Source organism: Orcinus orca, chromosome 9, assembly GCF_937001465.1.
Source record: "Orcinus orca chromosome 9, mOrcOrc1.1, whole genome shotgun sequence".
Classification (NCBI taxonomy): domain Eukaryota; kingdom Metazoa; phylum Chordata; class Mammalia; order Artiodactyla; family Delphinidae; genus Orcinus; species Orcinus orca.
This window is the reverse complement of record NC_064567.1, coordinates 21,798,446-21,817,523: the sequence shown is the minus strand read 5'-3', so window position 1 is coordinate 21,817,523 and position 19,078 is coordinate 21,798,446. Positions and strand designations below refer to the sequence as shown.

General features: G+C 37.6%; 1 protein-coding gene across 4 annotated transcripts in view; it reads right to left on the bottom strand.

Annotated features, from left to right (window-relative positions):
* COPG2 (COPI coat complex subunit gamma 2) overlaps nt 1-19,078 on the bottom strand; it is a 159,021-nt gene that overhangs the window by 69,075 nt on the left and 70,868 nt on the right. For all 4 annotated transcript variants that reach the window (XM_004272190.3, XM_049714609.1, XM_049714608.1 and 1 more), the window contains 3 exons: nt 13,838-14,026; nt 1,627-1,722; nt 1,083-1,326 (listed from right to left, as the gene is read on the bottom strand). In XM_004272190.3, the coding sequence (XP_004272238.2) occupies nt 1,083-1,326; nt 1,627-1,722; nt 13,838-14,026 (529 nt within the window). The remainder of the gene's footprint in view (nt 1-1,082; nt 1,327-1,626; nt 1,723-13,837; nt 14,027-19,078) is intronic.

Here is a 19,078-nt window from a genome sequence, read left to right as displayed (position 1 = left end):
CAGCATATCAGCAGAGCTCTGGAAATGATCACCAGAATGAATGTGTATGTTGAGAAGACAAACCCCTAAGGAAAACTAACGTTTTAAGGAATGGAACAGAAGCTCTATAAATAAGACTCAGGAGTGATGGAAAGATGCAGGCTATTGTGGAAACCAAGGGAAGAGAGTTTCATGAAGTGTTTAGGCAACAGTACATCAAATTGACTGAGGTGAACAAGGGTAAGAACATTAAAGTGTCTAACTTGATTTTCCAACTAGCTTATAAGTAATTTCCAAAAAAAATAGCTTCAGAAGATTTTTAAGGGAGAGAGCAAGATTATAGTGAGTTGAAGAGAAAATGGAGAATAAGTTCATAGGGGCAGCTAGTAATAGCTCCTATAAGGTTACATAACAGGGGGAGTATGGTCAGTAGCTAGTGAGAGACAATGGATCGAAGGAAGGCTTATAGTTTTAACAGGGGAGATTTGTACCAGTTCACATGCTAAGGGGAGGAGGAAGTAAAAAAAACCCTAAGACCTGTTTAAAAAGTCACTTAAAAACTACAGAGGGCTTCCCTGGTGGCGCAGTGGTTGAGAGTCCGTCTGCCAATGCAGGGGACACGGGTTCGTGCCCCAGTCCAGGAGGATCCCACATGCCGCGGAGCGGCTGGGCCCGTGAGCCATGGCCACTGAGCCTGCGCGTCCGGAGCCTGTGCTCCGCAACGGGAGAGGCCACAGCAGTGAGAGGCCCGCGTACCACAAAAAAAAAAAAAAAAAAAAAAAAAAAACTACAGAGGCAGAAAGACACACAAATTTCACAGACATTCATACTTATGGCCATAACTCGGAAAAAATGGATGACGCCATCATAATCTTCCGTCATACCGAAAGTCAAGGGTTATTTGTCTCTGATACAGGCAGAAATCAGGATGGAAATTGGAATACAAAGAAATAGCTGTACATCTGGGGCTTAAGTGTGCTCCAAGATCCCACCATCAAATAGACGTTGCAACTTCATTTTCCAATTTCATTACCACCCCCTTGAGTTAATAAGCATTTCACAAGATCAGCAGTTACACCATTATTAGTGTTGCAATGACTCACCAGCTCTGACAGCCTCATTCTCCAGTACCACCCTATTAAAAATAAAGCGGATATACTTGGAGGGGACAGGCGTTCTGGGGCCCTCTTTGCCCAACAAATGTAGAATCTTAGTAGCCAGAACAGTGTGTTCACAGTCCTCGATGAATTCACAAAGGTGGGCTAGACCTGCCTCTTTACTGTCAGGGTTCTCTTCCACAATGCTGATTATGCAGTCCACAATGGCTCGCTTATATTCAAAGCCTCCCTGGCAAAAGAGAAAACTGCCATTCATTCTGAGGACACTTTTTGGAGAAATGCTTATACTCCAAGGCTCATGCTATAACATTCAGATTTCATTTCCCTTCCCTTATGAAAAAAACAAAAGTGTTTTTTTCCTCCAAGTGGGAAAGCCAAAGCAATATAGCATGTCTAGTAATAAGACAGAAAACAGAATTAGGCACACTATTTGAGATGCTTACTGAGATGATAAAGAAAGCTGCTTTAAATACTACGGCATAAGAATTTAAGAGAGCAACTTCACATGATTAAAAAGTAGTGCACCTACGTCATCTCGGAGCATGTTGGAGAGGAAAGTCATCATGACGCTGTGCTTTCGAGGGTATTTCTGACAGAGAGCACTAATTGCCTGTACAACCACCACCTGTAGAAAAACAAACAAAAAGGACATGCACCTTTATAATGACTGTACAACTACCACCTAGAGGAAAACACAGAAAGGACGTTCATCTTTATAACTTTAGCTACTTATGTACTGTAAGCTAAGAAAGCACTATAGTTAACTAAAATAACAATAATGGTTCTTCATGAAAGATAAGCAAAAGAGACCTCAGAGGAAAATAAAAAGCAATGTAAAAATGAAGTGTATTCAAGAGACCCCAGGGCTTCCCTGGTGGCGCAGTGATTGAGAGCCCACCTGCCAGTGCAGGGGACGTGGGTTCGAGCCCTGGTCCAGGAAGATCCCACATGCCGCGGAGCAGCTGGGCCTGTGCACCACAGCTGCTGAGCCTGCGCTCTGGAGCCCGCGAGCCACAACTACTGAGCCCACGTGCCACAACTACGGAAGCCCGCGTGCCTAAAGCCCGTGCTCCGCAACAAGAGAGGCCACTGCAATGAGAGGCCTGCACACCACAACGAAGAGTAGCCCCTGCTTGCTGCAACTAGAGAAAGCCCGCGAGCAAGCAATGAAGACCCAGTGCAGCCAAAAATAAATAAATAAAATTAATTAATTAAAAAAAAAAGACCCCACCCCTTTGCTCCAAGCAAATGAGCTTTGAGCATATTTTAAAATTTTACATTTAAAATTTTCACATACAAATTTTAAAGTGAACAGTAAAGATAAAAAGCTTAAGGACTCATTTCCATAGAAGAAATAGAGAAAGTTACCAAAGAACTATTTCACAAAATGGTTTCTAGGAAATTTTTACCACAACTTTAAAGACCAGTGTCAAGAAGTAAAAAGAGTGTGAAATTTTACCCTACTTGCAAGCTAACAGGTTAGACTGCTACAATTTCATGGATGCTAGAAGAATACACAAGAATCCTGGATCAGAGATGAAAGACAGTTATTTAATGACAGCAGAAGCAGTAGCCAGGATATCAGCATTTGGGGGTCAGTTTCCTAAGCCCCAGTTACCATAGGACAATGCAAAAAGGGCCAGATAATACTTGAGCCCACAGTAGGCTGCATTACAGGAGATTTTGAGATATGGAACTTGAATATTTTACAGTGGGCAGTAAGCATGCCAGTCCTCTATTCAGAAGGGAAACATTACCTTTATTATACTAGGCAATAAGCATGTTTGCTTTTTGCTCTAGAGGCAGGACTAGCTGTATCTTCTAGGGCTGTATGGAAACCGGCCATTTACTACTTTTAGGGAGATGCTGTATCTTTTGAGACTGGAAGAGATCTTGCACTACACAAAGGGGACAAAACTGGTACAGTAGGAAACAAAGGGCAGTTAGTGCCGAATTTGCAGGGTGTGCAGAAATGCAAGAAATTTATGGAAGACTGGAGAACTGTCTGCCAACCAGATAGTCCCAAATCTATATATGTTGTTTCAGAGCATAGAAAATGAAAGAAAACATCCACAATCTTTTATGAAGCATTGATATATAAACCTAATAAAGATGGTATACATACAAAAAGAAAAATTACAGATGGAAATCATTTATGAACATTGATGCAAAAATTCTAAGTGATACATTAGCTAACAGACTCCAACACTACAGTAAGAAAAGAATATGCCATGATGAAATGGAATTTATACTAAGAATGCAAGAATGATTCAACATTAGAAAATGAATATCATTCATCAATATTAATAAGTCTGAGGAGAAAAATCATGACTATATCCATAGATGCTGAAAAACCTTTGATAAAATCCAACAGTCATTCCTAATAAAAATTCTTAAAAAAATAAAACAGGAATGGACAGGCACTTCCATTTTACACACACACACACACACACACACACACACACACACACACCCCTCAATCGTACTGCCAGCATATTACTTAATAGGGAACCCCAAGAGTCATCTACTTTAAGGTCAGAAACAAAACAAGGATGCTACTGTCTCAACTGTTATTTGCCATTATTCCAGCACTATTAGCCAATGCAATTAGATAGGAGAAAACAATTAGAGGAATAAGAATTAGAAACTAAAAGACAAAACTATCTTTATTTACAGATGATATAACAGTATATCATGGAAACCCTAGAGAATTTATGATAAAACTAACTCAATAAAATAATTCAGCAAGGTAGCAGGCTGTAAAGTTAAAATGCAAAGATAATACTATTCATATACACAAATAATAACTAGTTAGAAAACACAATGAGTAAAAAAAGATTTATAACAGCAACAATAAAGTACATAAAAGAATTTTTAAAACATTCAAATCTAATATAAAAAATACTATAAAATATTCATGAAAGGCACAAAAGTAGACTTGAACAAATTAAGAAATATCCCTTTTCTTCATTAGGATATCTCAACATCATTAAGATATTTGTTCTCCCCTAAGAAAACTTATAAATTTAACGTGATCCCAATAAAAATGCCAATGAGTTTTTTTTGTTTGTTCATTTTGTGTTTTTTTGCCACACCATGCAGCATGTGGGATCTTAGTTCCCTGACCAGGGATCAAACCCACGCCCACTACAGTAGAAGCACAGAGTCTTAACTACTGGACTGCAGTAGTTAAGTTACTGGACTGCAGTAGTTAAGTTACTGGACTGAAGTCCCGAGATTTTTTTTAAATGAAGCTAGACAAGTTAATACTAAAATTCATAAGGAAATATAAACATGTAAGAACAGCTAGGGAAACAATGAAAATAAAGAGCTATGAGAGGAGACTAACAGATTTTCAAACATCCTTACAAAGCTTCTATATTTAAAATAGTGTGTAGTACTGATGCATGAATAGGTAAAGAGAACAAAAGAACAGAATAGAAAGCCCCCAAATAGACCCAAGTACATACGGAACTTTAGTATATGATAAAGGTAATATCTCAAATACTGGACAAAGACAGACCTTTAAATAAAATTTGGGGGGGCAACTGGATAGTCATTGGAAAAGGATAAGATTAGCTCCACTTCTCATTTTACGTACAATAATAAAATCCAATGGATCAGAGATTTACATGTAAAACATGAAAATATACATATACTAGAAGAAAACATGGGTGAATTCTTACACCCATTCAGATTCTATAGTCTGAAGGGAAAGGCTTTCTAACTATTACTCAAAGGCCCAATGTAATAAAAGAAAAGATCAACAAAAGAAGATGTGGCACATATATACAATGGAATATTACTCAGCCATAAAAAGAAACGAAATTGAGTTATTTGTAGTGAGGTGGATGGACCTAGAGTCTGTCATACAGAGTGAAGTAAGTCAGAAAGAGAAAAATAAATACTGTATGCTAACACATATATATGGAATCTAAAAAAGAAAAGTGGTCATGAAGAACCTAGGGGCAGGACAGGAAAAGATGCAGACCTACTAGAGAATGGACTTGAGGACACAGGGAGGGGGAAGTGTAAGCTGGGACAAAGTGAGAGAGTGGCATGGACATATATACACTACTAAATGTAAAACCGATAGCTAGTGGGAAGCAGCCACATAGCACAGGGAGATCAACTTGGTGCTTTGTGACCACCTAGAGGGGTGGGATAGGGAGGGAGACACAAGAGGGAAGAGATATGGGGATATATGTATATATATAGCTGATTCACTTTGTTATAAAGCAGAAACTAACACAACGTTGTAAAGCAATTATACTCCAATAAAGATGTTAAAAAAAAAAAGATCAACAAATTTGACTACATAAAAATTAAAAACTTGTGCATGACAAAAGACATCATAAGGAAAGTCAAAAGACAAATGACAAACTGGGAGAAAATATCATAACACATTTCACAGATGAAGAATAAATATCCCTAATATACAAAAAACTTTAACTGAGGAAACAAAAGACCAAACATCTTATAGAAAATGGGAAAAAGACGTGAGCAGACAATATTAAAAAAGAGATATTAAATGATCTTTAAAAATATGCAAAAATGTTTACCTTCCCTCATCATAAAACAAATTCAAATTAAAACTACACTGAGACATCCTTTCTCACCCAACTGATTGGAAAAACTTCAAAATACAATATATGTACTCTATTGGTAAGGCTATGGGGAAACTGGCACTCTTTTGCACTCCTGGTAGAATTTAACGTTCTCTACAAAACTACATATTTATTTACCTTTCAATCTAGTATATGAACTTCTAGGAATTTACCCTGAGGACACACCTCCAAAATTTCAAGAAAACACATGCAGAAAGTTATCCACTGCAGCATTATTTGTAATCAAAAAATACTGCAGACTATCTAAACATCCAAGCATAGGAGATTCATTCAATAAACTATATCACAAAATGACCTTCATAACCTCCCAAGGTTTCCCAAAGATTCAAAATGTCTACTTGAATATACAGGCTACATTTGTTTTTTAAAAGTAGATAAATACAAGAAGAGAGTAAATAGAGTCAGCTATACCTCTTGACTGAGAATTAAATAAAAATGAAGGAATAATATCTTTTTACTTTAATTCTTCTAACTGAAATTTATTGCTATTTTGATTATCTCTGACACATTCTCACCAGTTCTCTTCAACACTATATTGGAAGTCCCAGTCATTTTAATAAGGCAAGAAAAAGAAAGGAAAGGTATTTGGATTGGAAATGAAGTAAAAATGTCTCCATTCATAGATAACATGACTATTTATATGGACAATCCTAAGGAATGCATATAACAACTACTAGAACCAATAAGGGGACTCAGCAAGGATACCGAATTATGGGAGAGTTAAAAAACAAAAAAGAATTTTTTTTTTTTTTTTTTTTTTGCGGTATGCGGGCCTCTCACTGTTGTGGCCTCTCCCATTGTGGAGCACAGGCTCCGGACGCGCAGGCTCAGCAGCCATGGCTCATGGGCCTAGCCGCTCTGCAGCATGTGGGATCTTCCTGGACCGGGGCATGAACCTGTGTCCCCCTGCATGGGCAGGTGGACTCTCAACCACTGCGCCACCAGGGAAGCCCCAGAAAAGTATTTTTAACATACTAGTAGCAAACAATGAAATAGAAATGTTAATAAAATGGAATTTAAAAAGCATAAAATATTTATACATAAATTTAACAAAAGACGTGCAAGACCTCTAGAATAAATGCTATAAAACACTGCTCAGGGAAAACAAAGAAAACCTAAATAAAGGGAGAGGTACACCATATTCATAAACTGGAAGAATAAATAATATTAAGCTATCAATTCTCCTCAAATTGATTATAGATTCAACACAACCCCCATCACAATCCTAAAAGGCTTTGTTTTACAGAAATTATAAGCTGGTTCTAAATTGTATATGGAAATAGGAACTAGAATATTAAAAAAAAGAAGGACAAAGTTGGAAGACCACACATTTAAGAGGTACCTTAAAGCTACATTAATCGATACAGTGAGGTACTGGCATAGGATTGACAAATAGTTCGATAGAATGTGATATGGATCCCAGAAATACACCTACAATTATATGGTTATCTGCTTTTTAGACAAAGATGCCAAGGCACACCAATGGGGAAAGAGAAGTGTTTTAAACAAATTATGCTAGAATGAGTGGAAATCAGTATGGAAAAAAACTGAACTTATCACACACAAATATTAATTCAAATTGGATCACAGACCAAAATGTAAAAGCTAAAACTGTAAAACATTTACAATAAAACATAGGAAAGTATCTTTAAGACTTGGAAATAGACAAAAGATTTTTAGGACACAGGAAGCAATAACTGTGAAGGAAAAAAATTAATAAATTAGACTTCATAAAAATTTAAAACTTCTGCTCATCAAAAGACACTGTTAAGAAACAAAATAGGGAACTGAAACAAGATGGCGGAGTAGAAGGACATGCTCTTACTGCCTCTTGTGAGAACACCAGAATCACAACTAGCTGCTGGACAATCACTGACAGGAAGACACTGGAACTCACCAAGATAACCCACATCCAAAGACAAAGGAGAAGCCACAATGAGATGGTAGGAGGGGCACAATCACAGTAAAATCAAATCCCATAACTGCTGGGTGGGTGACTCACAGACTGGAGAACACTTAAACCACAGAAGTCCACCAACTGAAGTGAAGGTTCTGAGCCCCATGTCAGGCTTCCCAACCTGGGGGTCTGGCAACGGGACGAGGAATTCCTAGAGAATCAGACTTTGAAAGCTAGTAGGATTTGACTGCAGGACTTTGACAGGACTGGGGGAAACAGAGACTCCACTCTTGGAGGGCACACACAAAGTAGTGTGTGCATCAGGACCCAGGGGAAGGAGCAGTGACCCCAGGGGAGACTGAACCAGACCTGCCTGCTAGTGTTGTAGGGTCTCCTGCAGAGGAGGGGGGTGCTGTAGATCACCATGGGGACAAGGACCCTGGCAGCAGAAGTTCTGGGAGTACTCCTTGGCGTGAGCCCTCCCAGAGTCTGTCATTAGCCCCACCAAAGAGCCCAGGTAGGCTCCAGTGTTGGGTGGCTTCAGGCAAAACAAACAACAGGGAGGGAACCCAGCCCCACCCATCAACAGTCAAGAGGATGAAAGTTTTACTGAGCTCTGCCCAACAGAGAAACAGTCAGCTCTCCCCACCACCAGTCCCTCCCATCAGGAAACTAGCACAAGCCTCTTAGACAGCCTCATCTACCACAGGGCAGACAGCAGAAGCAAGAAGAACTACAATCCTGCAGCCTGTGGAACAAAAACCACATTCACAGAAAGATAGACAAGATGAAAAGGCAGAGGGCTATGTACCAGATGAAGGGACAAGATAAAACCCAAGAAAAACAACTAAATGAAGTGAAAATAGGCAACCTTCCAGAGAAAGAATTCAGAATAATGATAGTGAAGATGATCCAGGACCTCGGAAAAACAATGGAGGCAAAGATGGAGAAGACGCAAGAAATGTTTAACAAAGACCTAGAAGAATTAAAGAACAAACAAACAGAGATGAACAATACAATAACTGAAATGAAAACTACACAAGAAGGAGTCAATAACAGAATAACTGAGGCAGAAGAACGGATAAGTGACCTGGAAGACAGAATGGTGGAATTCACTGCTGCGAAACAGAATAAAGAAAAAAGAATGAAAAGAAATGAAGACAGCCTAAGAGACCTCTGGGACAACATTAAACGCAACAACATTCGCATTATAGGGGTCCCAGAAGGAGAAGAGAGAAAGGACCAGAGAAAATATTTGAAGAGATAATAGTTGAAAACTTCCCTAACAAGGGAAAGGAAATAGCCACCCAAGTCCAGAAAGCACAGAGAGCCCCAGGCAGGATAAACCCAAAGAGAAACATGCCGAGACACATAGTAATCAAATTGGCAAAAATTACAGACAAAGAAAAATTACTGAAAGCAGCAAGGGAAAAATGACAAATAACATACAAGGGAACTCCCATAAGGTTAACAGCTGATTTCTCAGCAGAAACTCTACAAGCCAGAAGGGAGTGGCATGATATACTTAAAGTGATGAAAGGGAAGAACCTACAACAAAGATTACTCTACCCGGCAAGGGTCTCATTCAGATTCCGTGGAGAAATTAAAATGTTTACAGACAAGCAAAAGCTAAGAGAATTCAGCACCACCAAACCAGCTCTACAGCAAATGCTAAAGGAACTTCTCTAAGTGGGAAACAAAAGAGGAGAAAAGAACCTACAAAAACTAACCCAAAACAATTAAGAAAATGGTCATAGGAACATACATATCAATAATTACCTTAAATGCGAATGGATTAAATGCTCCAACCAAAAGACACAGGCTTGCTGAATGGATACAGAAACAAGACCCATATATATGCTGTCTACAAGAGACCACTTCAGACCTAGGGACACATACAGATTGAAAGTGAGGGGATGGAAAAAGATATTCCATGCAAATGGAAATCAAAAGAAAGCTGGAGTAGCAATACTCATATCAGATAAAAGACTTTAAGAATGTTATAAGAGACAAGGAAGGACACAACATAATGATCAAGGGATCAATCCAAGAAGAAGATATAACAATTATATATGCACCCAACATAGGAGCACCTCAATACATAAGGCAACTGCTAACAGCTATAAAAGAGGAAATCAACAGTAACACAATAATAGTGGGGGACTTTAACACCTCACTTACACCAATGGACAGATCATCCAAAATGAAAATAAATAAGGAAACATAAGCTTTAAGTGACACAATAGACCAGATAGATTTAATCGATATTTATAGGACATTCCATCCAAAAACAGCAGATTACACTTTCTTCTCAACTGTGCACTGCACGAACATTCTCCAGGATAGATCACATCCTGGGTCACAAACCAAGCCTCAGTAAATTTAAGAATACTGAAATCATATCAAGCATCTTTTCTGACCACAACGCTATGAGATTAGAAATGAATTACAGGGAAAAAATGTAAAAAACACAAACATACAGAGGCTAAACAATATGTTACTAAATAACCAAGAGATCACTGAAGAAATCAGAGGAAATCAAAAAATACCTAGAGACAAATGACAATGAAAACACGATGATCCAAAACCTATGGGATGCAGCAAAAGCAGTTCTAAGAGGGAAGTTTATAGCTACACAAGCCTACCTCAAGAAACAAGAAAAATCTCAAAAAAGCAATCTCACCTTACACCTAAAGGAACTAGAGAAAGAAGAATAAACAAAACCCAAAGTTCGCAGAAGGAAAGAAATCATAAAGATCAGAGCAGAAATAAATGAAATAGAAACAAAGAAAACAATAGCAAAGATCAATAAAACTAAAAGCTGGTTCTTTGAGAAGATAAACAAAATAGATAAACCATTAGCCAGACTCATCAAGAAAAAGAGCGAGAGGACTCAAATCAATAAAATTAGAAATGAAAAAGGAGAAGTTAAAACAGACACCACAGAAATACAAAGCATCCTAAGAGACTACTACAAGCAACTCTATGCCAATGAAATGGACAACCTGGAAGAAATGGACAAATTCTTAGAAATATATAACCTTCCAAGACTGAACCAGGAAGAAACAGAAAATATAAAAAGACCAATCACAAGTAATGAAATTGAAACTGTGATTAAAAATCTTCCAGCAAACAAAAGTCCTGGACAGATGGCTTCACAGGTGAGTTCTATCAAACATTTAGAGAAGAGCTAACTCCCATCCTTCTCAAACTCTTCCAAAAAACTGCGGAGGAAGGAACACTCCCAAACTCATTCTGGGAGGCCACCATCACCCTGATACCAAAACCAGACAAAGATACTACAAAAAAAGAAAACTACAGACCAATATCACTGATGAACATAGATGCAAAAATCCTTGACAAAATACTAGCAAACAGAATCCAACAACACATTAAAAGGATCATACACCATGATCAAGTGGGATTTATCCCAGGGATTCAAGGATTCTTCAATATACACAAATAAATCAATGTGATACACCATATTAATAAATTGAAGAATAAAAACCATATGATCATCTCAATAGATGCAGAAAAAGCTTTTGACAAAATTCAACACCCATTTATGATAAAAACTCTCCAGAAAGGGCATAGAGGGAACCTACCTCAATATAATAAAGGCCATATATGACAAACCCACAGCAAACATCATTCTCAGTGGTGAAACACTGAAAGCATTTCCTCTAAGATCAGGAATAAGACAAGGATGTCCACTCTCACCACTATTATTCAACATAGCTTTGGAAGTCCTAGCCACGGCAATCAGAGAAGAAAAAGAAATAAAAGGAATACAAATTGGAAAAGAAGAAGTAAAACTGTCACTGTTTGCAGATGACATGATACTATACATAGAGAATCCTAAAAATGCCACCAGAAAACTACTAGAGCTAATCAATGAATTTGGTAAAGTTGCAAGATACAAAATTAATGCACAGAAATCTCTTGCATTTGTATTCACTAATGATGAAAAATCTGAAAGAGAAATTAAGGAAACACTCCCACTTACCACTGCAACATAAAGAATAAAATACCTAGGAATAAACCTACCTAGGGAGACAGAAGACCTGTATGCAGAAAACTATAAGACACTGATGAAAGAAATTAAAGATGATACCAACAGATGGTGAGATATACCATATTCTTGGATTGGAAGAATCAATATTGTGAAAATGACTATACTACCCAAAGCAATCTACAGATTCAATGCAATCCCTATCAAATTACCAATGGCATTTTTTACGTAACTAGAACAAAGTAATCTTAAAATTTGTATGGAGACACAAAAGACCCCGAATAGCCAAAGCAGTCTTGAGGGGAAAAAACGGAGCTGGAGGAATCGAACTCCCTGACTTCAGACTATACTACAAAGCTACGGTAATCAAGACAACATGGTACTGGCACAAGAAAAGAAACATAGATCAATGGAACAAGACAGAAAGCCCAGAGATAAACCCATGCACCTATGGTCAACTAACCTATGACAAAGGAGGCAAAGATATACAATGGAGAAAAGACAGTCTCTTCAAGAAGTGCTGCTGGGGAAACTGGACAGCTACATGTAAAAGAATGAAATTAGAACACTCCCTAACACCATACACAAAAATAAACTCAAAATGGATTCGAGACCTAAATGTAAGACCGGACACTATAAAACTCTTAGAGGAAAACATAGGAAGAACACTCTTTGACATAAATCACAGCAAGATCTTTTGGATCTCCCTCCTAGAGTAATGGAAATAAAAACAAAAATAAACAAATGGGACCTAATGAAACTTCAAAGCTTTTGCACAGCAAAGGAAACCATAAACAAGATGAATAAACAACCCTCAGAATGGGAGAAAATATTTGCAAATGAAGCAACAGACAAAGGATTAATCTCCAAAATATATTAAAAAACAAACTCAATAAACAAACACTCATATTAAAAAAACAAACACTCAATCCAAAATGGGCAGAAGACCTAAATAGACCTTTCTCCAAAAAAGACATACAGATGGCCAAGAAGCGCATGAAAAGCTGTTCATCACTAATTATTAGAGAAATGCAAATCAAAACTACAATGAGATATCACCTCACACCAGTTAGAATGCGCATTATCAGAAAATCTACAAACAACAAATGCTGGAGAGGGTGTGGAGAAAAGGGAGCCCTCTTGCACTGTTGGTGGGAATGTAAATTGATACAGACACTATGGAGAACAGTATGGAGGTTCCTTAAAAAACTAAAACTAGAATTACCATATGATCCAGCAATCCCACTACTGGGCATATACCCAGAGAAAACCATAATTCAAAAAGACACATGCACCCCAATGTTCATTGCAGCACTGTTTACAATAGCCAGGTTATGGAATCAACCTAAATGCCTATCTACAGAGGAATGGATAAAGAAGATGTGGTACATATATACAATGGAATATTACTCAGCTATAAAAAGGAACGAAATTGGGTCATTTGTTGAGCCGTGGATGGATCTAGAGAGTGTCATACAGAGTGAAGTAAGTCAGAAAGAGAAAAACAAATATCGTTTATTAACGCATATATGTGGAACCTAGAAAAATGGTACAGATGAACCAGTTTGCAGGGTAGAAATTAGAGAACAAACATATGGACACCAAAGGGGGAAAGCCGTGGGGGGGTGGGGGGGTGTGTGATAAATTGGGCGATTGGGATTGACACATATACACTGGTGTGTATAAAACTGATGACTAATGAAACCTGCTGTATTAAAAAAAAATGTGCCTTCTTGATAAAATGTTTAAAATAAAAAAAGAAAAAATTGTCTTGCGTAAAGAAATACTTATTTGAAGTTCACAATTAACTTCAGTTTTAATTATTTTCCTTTTTAAAGTTCAAAATATATTTTTATATTGTTAATTTTAAAATAGTATGCATAGTATGATTACATTTCTCTTAATTTTTTTCTGAATATATCTAGCTATTCATTTACCCAACTGCACATATACAGAACTATATTTGGAATCATGTTTAACAAATATCATAAAGTTGTTCTGGGGTACTGAGATTGTGGATAATTTGTAGCTGTTTTTTAGGTGATTTATTTATATTCTTCATATATATGTCATGTACATCTCTATTTTTAATAAGATTTATATTTTTAAAAAGCAAATAAAATTTATTGAAATTAAAAAAAAAAAGAAATGAAATAGGTAAGCCAGAGACTGGGAGAAAACATGCTCATATTTAAACTCTTACCTTGAACTCATCTGAGATTTCAGACACAAAGGACGATATCTGCTTCATGAGCCTGTCCACACTGCTCTCACTTCCTGTTTTGAGGAGTGTAGTAATTGCCAGTGTAGCAATGCTTCTGTTTGAGTCTGTGATCAAGTTTTCTAAGTCCAGATTGCAGGCAGTAACAGCAGAGGGGTGCTTCATTGCCACCTGGCCAAAAGGCATGGAAAAAATTCAGCAAATTGCTACTGATAAAGACCAGGACTTTAAAAAATAAAAGAAGACGAAAATAGAAAATTTTTTTTAAATGGAATTTTATTTCCTTTATTTGTAACTTCTATTTGGGCCTCCCCTTATAATATGATCATCACCGTTAATTATACAGTTGTGCAAAACCAGAATCAGGAATTTAAAAGTTTCCCTTTTTTTTTCACAACTCACACACACACACTGTATTTTCTTTTTACAAGAGATAAATAAACTGACACCAAGCATTGTAAATGGATGACCACAACAAAAGCAACAATGATTGCAATTACCAAACATGAAACACACTCATACTATGTCATAATATTGACATTCAGTCCAGTAATCCTCCACTGTAACAGCTCCTTTACTTTGCAGTGAAAATTGATTTGTATATTTTTTGCCTCTGAATCCTTGTGGGATTTTTTTTTTTATTATTCAAACAGAAAGTCACAAAAATTATAATCATCCTCTTCAGTTCACTCAGTCCCATGTAATTAATTTTTTTATCTTGATGTTATTAGCACTTTTATGAATTCATAAGTTTTCCATTAGAGTTCTGAAAATGCTTATTCATTCAGTTCAGCAGTATAGTCAGTTACCAGAAACCTGTACTTGTCAGAGTCTTCTCCATGAATTCCTTGAAGGTGAAACTCTTTTATAGGAACATGTTTGTGAAAGCATCAGAGTACACCCAGAACTGTCTGTAAATGACAAAAGACTTAAAAATGACCACGGTTGGGGCTTCCCTGGTGGCGCACTGGTTGAGAATCTGCCTGCTAATGCAGGGGACACGGGTTCGAGCACTGGTCTGGGAAGACCCCACATGCCGCGGAGCAACTAGGCCCGTGAGCCACAACTACTGATCCTGCGCGTCTGGAGCCTGTGCTCCGCAACAAGAGAGGCCGCGATAGTGAGAGGCCCATGTACCGCAATGAAGAGTGGCCCCCGCTTGCCACAACTAGAGAAAGCCCTCGCACAGAAATGAAGACACAACACAGCTAAAAATAAATAAATAAAATTTTTTTAAATGACCACGGTTAAAGATTTGATGAAAGTTCATAATAATGCAATTGACAAGGAAATTTAGTTATTTCTGAGATACACATTTTAAAGTAATAACTAGAATTATGACTTACAACATTATACCAGAACATAAGATTTTTAGAAATTTCATGTAATGTTTGAAACATTTATATTAACATATTTCCATACAAATAACCCAAAGAAAGTTTAGTATTACTTGTTTTTCTATTTGTTTCTTTGTTTTTTTATACTGCAGGTTCTTATTAGTCATCAATTTTATACACATCAGTGTATACATGTCAATCCAAATCGCCCAATTCAGCACACCACCATCCCCACCCCACCGCAGTTCTCCCCCCTTGGTTTCCATGTTTGTTCTCTACATCTGTGTCTCAACTTCTACCCTGCAAACCGGATCATCTGTACCATTTTTCTAGGTTCCACATATATGCGTTAATATACGATATTTGTTTTTCTCTTTCTGACTTACTTCACTCTCTAGACAGTCTCTAGATCCATCCATGTCTCAACAAATGACTCAATTTTGTTCCTTTTTATGGCTGAGTAATATTCCATTGTATATATGTACATCTTCTTTATCCATTCCTCTGTAGATGGGCATTTAGGTTGCTTCCATGCCTGACTATTATAAACAGTGCTGCCATAAACATTGGGGTGCATGTGTCTTTTTGAATTATGGTTTTCTCTGGGTATATGCCCAGTAGTGGGATTGCTGGATCATATGGTAATTCTAGTTTTAGTTTTTTAAGGAACCTCCATACTGTTCTCCATAGTGTCTGTATCAATTTACATTCCCACCAACAGTGCAAGAGGGCTCCCTTTTCTCCACACCCTCTCCAGCATTTGCTGTTTGTATATTTTCTGATGATGCACGTTCGAACTGGTGTGAGGTGATTTGCATTTCTCTAATAATTAGTGATGAGCAGCTTTTCATGTGCTTCTTGGCCATGTGTATGTCTCCTTTGGAGAAAGGTCTATTTAGGCCTTCTGCCCATTTTTGGATTGGGTTGTTTGTTTCTTTAATATTGAGCTGCATGAGCTGTTTATAAATTTTGGAGATTAATCCTTTGTCCATTGATTCGTTTGTGAATATTTTCTCCCATTCTGAGGGTTGTCTTTTCGTCTTGTTTATGGTTTCCTTTACTGTGCAAAAAGCTTTCAAGTTTCATTAGGTCCCATTTGATTACTTTTGTGCTTATTTCCATTACTCTAGGATGTGGATCAAAAAAGATCTTGCTATGATTTATGTCAAAGAGTGTTCTTCCTATGTTTTCCTCTAAAGAGTTTTATAGTGTCCGGTCTTACATTTAGGTCTCTAATCCATTTTTTTTTGCGGTACACAGGCCTCTCACTGTTGTGGCCTCTCCCATTGCGGAGCACAGGCCCTGGATGTGCAGGCTCAGCAGCCATGGCTAACGGGTCCAGCCGCTCTGTGGCATGTGAGATCCTCCTGGAGCGGGGCATGAACCCATGTCCCCTGCAGAGGCAGGCAGACTCTCAACCATTGCACCAACAGGGAAGACCCTGAATCCATTTTGTGTTTATTTTTGTGTATGGTGTTAGGGAGTGTTCTAATTTCATTCTTTTACATGTAGCTGTCCAGTTTTCCCAGCACCACTTATTGAAGTGACTGTCGTTTCTCCATTGTATATCTTTGCCTCCTTTGTCATAGGTTAGTTGACCATAGGTGTGTGGGTTTATCTCTGGGCTTTCTATCTTGTTCCATTGATCTATGTTTCTTTTCTTATGCCAGTACCATATTGTCTTGATTACTGTAGCTTCGTAGTATAGTCTGAAGTCAGGGAGTTTGATTCCTCCAGCTCCGTTTTTTCCCCTCAAGACTGCTTTGGAGTTTGGGAGTGTTCCCTCCTCTGCAATTTTTTGGAAGAGTTTGAGAAGGATGCATGTTAGCTCTTCTCTAAAGAGAAGATAGAATTGATAGAATTCACCTGTGAAGCCATCTGGTCCGGGACTTTTGTTTCTTGGAAGATTTTTTTTTTTTTTTTTTTTTTTTTTGCAGTTGGTGGGCCTCTCATTGTTGTGGCCTTTCCCGTTGCGGAGTACAGCCTCTGGACATGCAGGCTCAGCGGCCATGGCTCACGGCCCAGCTGCTCCGCAGCACGTGGGATCTTCCCGGACCGCGGCACAAACCTGTGTCCCCTACATCGGCAGGTGGATTCTCAACCACTGCGCAACCAGGGAAGCCATGTTGGAAGATTTTTAATCACAGTTTCAATTTCATTACTTGTGATTGGTCTTTTCATATTTTCTGTTTCTTCCTGGTTCAGTCTTGGAAGGTTATATATTTCTAAGAATTTGTCCATTTCTTCCAGGTTGTCCATTTCATTGGCATAGAGTTGCTTGTAGTAGTCTCTTAGGATGCTTTGTATTTCTGTGGTGTCTGTTTTAACTTCTCCTTTTTCATTTCTAATTTTATTGATTTGAGTCCTCTCGCTCTTTTTCTTGATGAGTCTGGCTAATGGTTTATCTATTTTGTTTATCTTCTCAAAGAACCAGCTTTTAGTTTTATTGATCTTTGCTATTGTTTTCTTTGTTTCTATTTCATTTATTTCTACTCTGATCTTTATGATTTCTTTCCTTCTGCGAACTTTGGGTTTTGTTTATTCTTCTTTCTCTAGTTCCTTTAGGTGTAAGGTGAGATTGCTTTTTTGAGATTTTTCTTGTTTCTTGAGGTAGGCTTGTGTAGCTATAAACTTCCCTCTTAGAACTGCTTTTGCTGCATCCCATAGGTTTTGGATCATCGTGTTTTCATTGTCATTTGTCTCTAGGTATTTTTTGATTTCCTCTGATTTCTTCAGTGATCTCTTGGTTATTTAGTAACGTATTGTTTAGCCTCTGTGTGTTTGTGTTTTTTACATTTTTTTCCCTGTAATTCATTTCTAATCTCATAGCATTGTGGTCAGAAAAGATGCTTGATATGATTTCAATATTCTTAAATTTACTGAGGCTTGATTTGTGACCCAAGATGTGATCTATCCTGGAGAATGTTCTGTGTGCACTTGGGAAGAAAGTGTAATCTTGCTGTTTTTGGATGGAATGTCCTATAAATATCGATTAAATCTATCTGGTCTATTGTGTCACTTAAAGCTTATGTTTCCTTATTTATTTTCATTTTGGATGATCTGTCCATTGGTGTAAGTAAGGTGTTAAAGTCCCCCCCATTATTGTGTTACTGTCGATTTCTTCTTTTATAGCTGTTAGCAGTTGCCTTATGTATTGAGGTGCTCCTATGTTGGGTGCATATATATTTATAATTGTTATATCTTCTTCTTGGATTGATCCCTTGATCATTATGTTGTGTCCTTCCTTGTCTCTTATAACATTCTTATTTTAAAGTCTATTTCATCTGAGTATTGCTACTCTAGCTTTCTTTTGATTTCCATTTGTATGGAATATCTTTTTCCATCCCCTCACTTTCAGTTTGTATGTGTCCCTAGGTCTGAAGTGGGTCTCTTGCAGACAGCATATATATGGGTCTTGTTTCTGTATCCATTCAGCAAGCCTGTGTCTTTTGGTTGGAGCATTTAATCCATTCGCATTTAAGGTAATTATTGACATGTATGTTCCTATGACCATTTTCTTGTTTTGGGTTAGTTTTTGTAGGTCCTTTTCTTCTCTTGTTTCCCACTTAGAGAAGTTCCTTTAGCATTTGCTGTAGAGCTGGTTTGGTGGTGCTGAATTCTCTCAGTTTTTGCTTATCTGCAAACGTTTTAGTTTCTCCATCGAACCTGAATGAGATCCTTGCCGGTTAGTGTAATCTTGGTTGTAGGTTCTTCCCTTTCATCACTTTTAAGTATATCATGCCACTCCCTTCTATCTTGTAGAGTTTCTGCTGAGAAATCAGCTGTTAACCTTATGGGAGTTCCCTTGTATGTTATTTGTCGTTTTTCCCTTGCTGCTTTCAGTAATTTTTCTTTGTCTGTAATTTTTGCCAATTTGATTACTATG